At 42.5% G+C, this 7845-nt stretch overlaps 1 protein-coding gene and 1 long non-coding RNA gene across 2 annotated transcripts; one reads left to right on the top strand and one right to left on the bottom strand.

Moving 5' to 3' along the window:
• Nucleotides 1-833: 833 nt before the first annotated feature.
• LOC119353013 (ribulose bisphosphate carboxylase small chain PW9, chloroplastic-like) lies at nucleotides 834-2133 on the top strand. Its single transcript, XM_037619591.1, has 2 exons — nucleotides 834-1025; nucleotides 1487-2133. The coding sequence occupies exons 1-2, from the start codon at nucleotides 834-836 to the stop codon at nucleotides 1865-1867; spliced, it is 573 nt and encodes a 190-aa protein (XP_037475488.1). The 3' UTR covers nucleotides 1868-2133.
• Nucleotides 2134-4897: 2764 nt separating this feature from the next.
• Nucleotides 4898-6958, bottom strand: LOC119353020. Its single transcript, XR_005170306.1, has 3 exons — nucleotides 6182-6958; nucleotides 5918-6062; nucleotides 4898-5063 (listed from the first exon to the last, which is right to left on the bottom strand). It is a non-coding gene; the product is annotated as an uncharacterized LOC119353020 (long non-coding RNA).
• Nucleotides 6959-7845: the final 887 nt, after the last annotated feature.

Genomic DNA, 7845 nt, shown 5'->3' with positions numbered 1-7845 from the left:
TGATAGCGGACCCGGGATTGCGTAACAATTGGTATTAGAGCCCAGGTGCCCGGAATAAATCTCGGTGAACTCATGGGTGGTCGGTCATGGTTGCTGGGCTGGAAATGCTGGTGTTAGCGGGCCCATGGATGACCGATGTGTGAGGGGGAGATTGTTGGGTTTAGTCCCACATCGGTTGTGGAAGGAGACATAACACGATTTATAACGGCGGGGTGTCCCCTCCTAACAGGCTAGTCTATTTTTGAGGAGGGGGCGAGGGACCAAGGCCTCTCATAAGTTGGTGTTGCTCTTTGGTCGGGCCTGGTTGACGCATGTGGGTCGGAACGCTGGTGATAGCCGACCACGAATTGCGTAACAAAGGTCATGATGGCACACATCACACATGCAGCAAATATATGTTAATTACCTGTATAAAATTTTATAAAATGAAGCACCAAGGATTACAAGCAAGCGTAATTGGTTGACAAGTTTGTCTTATAAAAGTGGATAAAGGATGTACTATAACATTCCTTATGCCTGTACCACTGAACTTAAATCGCAAATCAACAAAGGAGGTTCTTCGTGCACCTTTCAAGCGTTACCTTTAGCAAGATGAAATGAAAAGAATAATACAGTACATGCAAGGCTGGAAAAAAAGGGTTTGTGGCAATCACACAATGACATGGACGACTGAAATTTGCAGCACACACAACTCATCCAACGGCCATGCCTCTTGCACTAATCCGGAGAGATAAGGAAACCAGGCAACCAACGAACGCCAGCCACCCCTTCCACATCTTGATTAAAGATAGGAGCTGGCCATATATGGCTATATATACCGTGGTGACCCAGCAATGGGGGCCTCAAGCGTAGCCTGCCACCTTCTCTCCTCCAACACCATGGCCCCCACTGTGATGGCTTCCTCGGCAACCTCCGTCGCACCCTTCCAGGGTCTCAAGTCGACCGCCGGCCTGCCCATCAGCCGCCGCTCCAGCAGCGCCGGCCTCAGCAGCGTCAGCAACGGCGGAAGGATCAGGTGCATGCAGGTATGTCGGTCACTAATTAAACTGATATGAGTTTCTTTGTCATTACAAGTAATTCACTTACAGAACATCCCCAATGTATAACATAATTTGGTCAATAGATTATTCCGAAACCTTATTATCTATTTGTTTTGTTGCCTATGGAAACCATTTGGCTTTGGATGCTCATTTAGCCTTGTCCATAAGCTGGGATCCGTGTGTAAAAGCAATCAACTCATAACTTAGTGAATGGAAATACTTTTTATTACAGCATGGACTAGATAAAATTATCTTAGTACCTCCAGAGTGCCCGTCAGTTTAAGGGCTACCCTTAAGCTTTCTTCATTATGGACAACCCAACAATGCATATGAGACCTGCCCATAAGCAGCAATTTTTGGCTTATCAACAGATTTTTCTAGCATTGTTGGTACAGTTAATTGACTTAGCACCAAGTATTGAGCATCTGCGCATTCTATTCATTCAGGTGTGGCCGATTGAGGGCATCAAGAAGTTCGAGACCCTGTCTTACCTGCCACCCCTCTCCACGGAGGCCCTCCTGAAGCAGGTCGACTACTTGATCCGCTCCAAGTGGGTGCCCTGCCTCGAGTTCAGCAAGGTTGGTTTCGTCTTCCGTGAGCACAATAGCTCCCCCGGATACTATGACGGTCGATACTGGACAATGTGGAAGCTGCCTATGTTCGGGTGCACCGACGCCACACAGGTGCTCAACGAGGTGGAGGAGGTCAAGAAGGAGTACCCTGACGCCTATGTCCGCGTCATCGGCTTCGACAACCTGCGCCAGGTGCAGTGCGTCAGCTTCATCGCCTTCAGGCCACCGGGTTGCGAGGAGTCTGGCAAGGCCTAAACTACGAGTTGAAACAATGGCCTATGTATGAAGGTCTTTTGTGAACGTCACTTTTGTCCACGACTCTGCTGGACGACCAGAGCATATTTTTCATTCTATATGGTCTGTGTATGTATGTACGAACATAGGTTCTCGAGCATGCATATGTAAATTCTAGAACCGGCTACACATATACAAAACCTGTGTGATATTTATTATATACAACACGCGGACCATTGTCTTGCTGTTATTAATTCATGAAAAAGGTTCTTTATTTGGCACTGCAATGAATATGTCTCACAACTAGTTGTGGAAGCATTCAGTATTTGACATTAAGATCCCCTGATTTGCAGTTGCAAATTTCAGTTTCTTTACTTATCAATACAAAAACATTATGGTTTCTTTTCCATGTCACTACGAGCAACTCCATCGGTTTTTGCTAGTAGAGTAGGATGAAACATATTCTTGTAGAGACCCTTACTAAAGAATTTTTGTTGGTCTGGATAATAAGCATCTAACTGAACTAGATAGCAACAGCATTCAAAACATATTATGGAACTATTGAAATAAATCTCCAACATGCATGGCATAAGATCCTTGTGAAGGAGTGTAATCATACTAGTGAAAAATCAAGAAAATCTCGGATTTTTGTAACTACTACTCCCTCCGTTCGGAATTACTTGTCACAGAAATGGATGTATCTAGACGTATTTTAGTTCTAGATACATCCATTTCCAAGACAAGTAATTCCGAACGGAGGGAGTATGGAGCAACAGCTCCACAGTCCTTTATTCCATCAAAACAAAAGCAAGCAAAAAATGCTTACAAAGGGAACCAAGAAAAGAACGGAAAATCAACACTTTCCTACCTACCTATTTATCTAATGGAGATTACTAATCCAATCCAGGAGCTTTGGTAAGCATTAACTCTATCTGCAAGAAGAGATGTCATGTACAAATTTACAACACCAAGCAGGAAAGGTTGGCCTCTCCCCTATGAAGATCTTGCCATTTGTAATAACTAGATGACCAGTTGCGCCAAATGACGCAAAGACCCGTTTAAAACCATGTTCGTGTTGAAAATGTTTGCATTTTTTCAATAACCGTGTATTTGAGTACATTTGGTCAGAACTTATACCCCTATATATAAAGGAAATTAAATGCAAATATTTTCTTAAGGTAATAATGCCACAAATTAGATCATCGGTAGGTCAAGATAGTTGAGTCTACAATTAGGAACTCTGAGTAGCTGTAAACTTGCATTAAAAAAAGAGCAAACACAAGTGGCACAATGAAATGTACTTAATACATGAACTCGTGAACATTGTATACAAGAGAAGTTAATAGAAAGTGGTCAATTACATCATATAATTTGGTTCTATACTCTTTTGTGTATATATCCTGAATGCTACGCCTTTGTGATCAACTCTTTGTCCTTCGAATCGAGTGGCACAATTACTGCCCCTTGTGGAAAAAGAAAGGACTATGTAATACTCATAAACGTAAAAGGAAAACATCATGTGATGCATGTCAACCTGCGCAAAACAATGTAAAAACCATACATGCTATCTACATACTCTCATTGTCTACCAAAGCATAAGTAGCTGAGGGACCCTGTACAAAAGAATTGACAATTAGCAAGAAAGAAGCATGCCATCAGCTGTCTAGACAACAATAAAACAATAAGTGCGAAAAGCCCCATCAGAATTAGCATTTGCCATCTAGTTTATGAGCTAAAGTTGAGCATTCAACAGTCGATAAAACATATTAAGCATCAGCTATTAAACAAAATCTTTTTTCCTAATAAGACAACATAGATATGAAATGGGCAAACTCTATTTTGCCATCCAGTTTATGAGCTAAAGTGGAAAGCTATGGTCACAAATGCATAAATAAGCAATATAGAAAATTAGTTAAACATATTCTGCTTTTTTTTTGATAGAAAGACTGTAAGGGAACCCCCTACAGCATAATTGGTGCAACAAACCCAAATTGCAAATACCAAGCCTTGAACCCTCTACATATTCTGCTTTTCCCTTGAAATACCTGAGGGAGCCCGCTAATTCCACGTGTGCTTTGAAAAAAGTACAATGTATTACTTGTTTTAGTCGTGGGCAAACACATTCTGCCTTATAATCTTTGATAATAAGATATACATAGTTTTGAAAAGGATGTGCATTTTTAGAAGCATGTGTATTTTGAAGTAATTTTCTGTGTGAGCAAGGATGCATGGTAAAAATTTATGGCCTTGCATATAAAAAAGAAACAGAGAAGGAAAAGCAATCAAAAAAGAAGAAAAATACTATGGAGCCGAATAGAGCCCTTGGAAGCATCTCACGGGGAAGTAATATGCCTGGGAAAGCAGTAGAAGACCAGCGTGCAGGGTAGCCTGCTCATAGGCGTGCATAAAACCACATTGCACCGTGTTCCATGAGAAAGCCCTCAGTGGCACCCCCTCTGGGGCGGTGTGAAGACACTGTCAAAGCCCGCTATCTTGCTCCCTCCATATGCTCTAGATGACCAGAGAGATAAAAGCGTTTTGTTTTACTCACCCTGCATTCTTGACCAAGCATCCCGCCACCAGGCCTGGAGAGCAAGATTAGTAGGGAGTGACCTCGTTTCAGAATTTATAAAAATAAAAAAAAATACCTAAAGGCCGTCAATAGAAAAGAACACAAAATTCTTGAGTATTCACCGAGGCATCTATATGTAAATCTGGAAGAGACAAAAAATCAAAGACATCACAACATAAAACAGGATAGAGAAATTCATCCAGATCACATGGACATGCTGGCTACGTGTATGAGTCAAATGTATACATAAATGAGACCGAGAGGCCAACTTGTTGCTATTTCAATGCACACAAAGCCGTATCGTGTATGAATCTACAAAATAGCCACAGTTTATGAATAAGACAGAGCACAATTCTAAAATATTATTCGATGGAAGCTTTGATTGCAAAACGAACAAAACGATTATATCCAACTGTTGTTCGAGGTTTCATAATTCAAGAAGAAAAACATTGTCTTTAACCAACAATACAACAATCCAACTTGACAGCATGCCTCGAGTGCTCGCTTAGGGTGCCCCTACTGGTCTGGTTCCGGACATGGCTCAGGATGACGATGCCCAGCCGGTAGCAGGACTGTCAAGGCTCATCAGAGCCGGGTCTTGAACACGAAGGGCCGGTTGACCCAGCCCTGCCAGATCTTGAATGCCTACAACAGCAAAGGTGAATAATCCTCTCAGTTACTAAAAAATATGTGTTGAGGATTTGGGAAATAGTGTCATTCCTGCAGCAAAAAAGAAATCTCTAGCATATTTGCCACTACTTTTTCCTGAAGATGCCACTACCTATTGTGAAGTTTAATATCAATGGACCAATACTCATTTCAAACTGCGAAAATAGAATGCCGACAGAGACCAATGATATTCAACTATCTAACAATCTCATGAGTTAAAAAGAGGAAGGCAAGAATATAGAAACATATGCACGATTTGAGTACAGTTCAAACAAAATCTACATAGGTATACATAGGTAGCCATATGGAGCTGTAAACCAAGACAGAGGCCACCCAAGGTAGAACATCAAACAGTGACAAAGGAACATCAAAGCATTATATAGAACACTTTGCAATACACAGAGCAGAGAGCCTAATGCTTGAACTCTGATGGAGTTATCAATATAAGCTTTAAATACTATTGTGAAGGAGCTTTACCTAGGCTGTAGCACCGGAGTACATGAATCCAAAAAAACTAACCATTAGAATTAAGTCCCAAGAGCCTAGTATTTAGAAACCTATAACTCTGGGTGAACATAAGATAATTCATACAGTCAATCCGCTAATAACTAAGCAACACAACTAAGCAACACGTAGTAGTTATCTTCCTGCTAGTAAAGAGAGCCAACCAAACAACCAATATGCCTAGGCTTCAGAAGAAAAAAATTGCCTGAAGGAATAACCTTGGCAGATAATTTATAAATACACCTCGAAAATCATCACCAAGTTTAACAGGTACGTGTTAATTTAAATCAAGAGAACACAAAAGGATCATGTAACATGGTTCTTACCTTCTACCATTTTGGAAATTATTGTACGCTGAAATCTACAGCTTCTGCTGGACAATGAACATATATTAAGAAGAAAAGTATAGTTTAGGAAGGTGTGCATAACAAAATATGGAGCGCGCGTCCCCTCCTCCCATTCTCTTCTACCCTGCAACGACAGAGAGTAAAATTCCTCAGTTCTTCGGCTATCTATGAATCAAGCTTTTGGTCCTAGGATGCACAACCAATAAAAAGCATTACAATTTTATAAGGCATGAACAACTGTACCTTGAAGCACGGTCAACATGCAGGACCTAGCTCGTAATTCTATTTAGGAATCATCATCTTCATAAAGTAAAAAGTAAACTTGGTCATCCATGCACCGACTGTTGCTTGCTTGCTAATTTTCACCTATGTCACAAATAGGACAATCATGTTCAAACTGAAGGTAAAAGCAGTACACATTCAGTTTCTTATTTAATTTAGTATACTGATAAAATCTCTATGAAGAAGCAGACCAACTGTTAGAAATAAACTGGCATGGAACGAAATCAGTGCCACAAAACCATGTAGACATGCATGCTTCGGCCTTGCAGATGATGATTGGGATATGAAAAAAAGATAGAAAAATGCATTGAAAGCTTGGACCTGAAATGTAGAAGATTACCCCCTTGATCTACTGATGAGAAATACACGTAAGCGTCAACCAAATGCAATCACAGTCAAGTATGATTTCTTTAATCTATTTAGGGTGTTTTTCACGTACTGTTCAAGTAAGTAGCAAGGGGCTGTTCTTCAGTAACAACATCTTATTAGCTTCAGATGACGCCCATTGACACTATACGGCTAATTTAAGTTAAGTTGTGATCCTAATATTCGGCTAAAAAGACACATGGAAAGCTCAAACTGAACCGGGATTATCGATCTGCATATTATAACCTACCAAGGTTACCATGACAATGTAGATAGTCTGGAGGCTAACTTAAGAATGTAAACAAAATATATATATAGACATTTCACGACATCAAATAATTACATGTTGCGGTTTTAAACAGAAATACATGATGGATCATTGCATACAGCTATGATTATAATGTTGGGGAACGTAGCAGAAATTCAAAAAATTTCCTATGTAACACCAAGATCTATCTATGGAGAGACCAGCAACGAGTAGAAAGGGGAGTGCATCTACATACCCTTGTAGATCGCTAAGCGGAAGCGTTCAAGTGAACGGGGTTGATGGAGTCGTACTCGTCGTGATTCAGATCACCGATGATCCTAGTGCCGAACGGACGGCACCTCCGCGTTCAACACACGTACAGCTCGACGATGTCTCCCACGCCTTGATCCAGCAAGGAGAGAGGGAGAGGTTGAGGAAGACTCCATCCAGCAGCAGCACAACGGCGTGGTGGTGATGGAGGAGCGTGGTAATCCTGCAGGGCTTCGCCAAGCACCTACGCGAGAGGAGGAGGTGTCACGGGAGGGAGGGAGGCGCCAAGGGCTCAGGTATGGATGCCCTCCCTCCCCTCCACTATATATAGGGGCAGGGGAGAGGGGGGAGGCGCAGCCTTGCCCCTTCCTCCAAGGAAGGGGTGCGGCTAAGAGGGGGGGAGGAGTCCATCCTCCCCAAGGCACCTCGGAGGTGCCTTCCCCCTTTAGGACTCTCCCCTTTTTCCTATATCTTGGCGCATGGGCCTCTAGGGGCTGGTGCCCTTGGCCCATGTAGGCCAAGGCGCACCCCCTACAGCCCATGTGGCCCCCGGGGCAGGTGGCCCCACCCGGTGGGCCCCCGGGACCCTTCCGGTGGTCCCGGTACAATACCGATGACCCCGAAACTTGTCCCGATGGCCGAAATAGGACTTCCTATATATAAATCTTTACCTCCGGACCATTCCGGAACTCCTCGTGACGTCCGGGATCTCATCCGGGACTCCGAACAACATTCGGTAACC

The sequence above is a fragment of the Triticum dicoccoides genome, chromosome 2A, assembly GCF_002162155.2.
Source record: "Triticum dicoccoides isolate Atlit2015 ecotype Zavitan chromosome 2A, WEW_v2.0, whole genome shotgun sequence".
Lineage (NCBI taxonomy): Eukaryota > Viridiplantae > Streptophyta > Magnoliopsida > Poales > Poaceae > Triticum > Triticum dicoccoides.
Note: the sequence above shows the minus strand (reverse complement) of the source record. Positions and strands in the feature narration are given on the sequence as shown.

Coding starts and splice junctions, on each gene's coding strand:
- LOC119353013 (XM_037619591.1), top strand. CDS start 834: ATGGGGGCCTCAAGCGTAGCCTGCCACCTTCTCTCCTCCAACACCATG. Junction 1,026..1,486: donor GAAGGATCAGGTGCATGCAG/GTATGTCGGTCA, acceptor CTATTCATTCAG/GTGTGGCCGATTGAGGGCAT.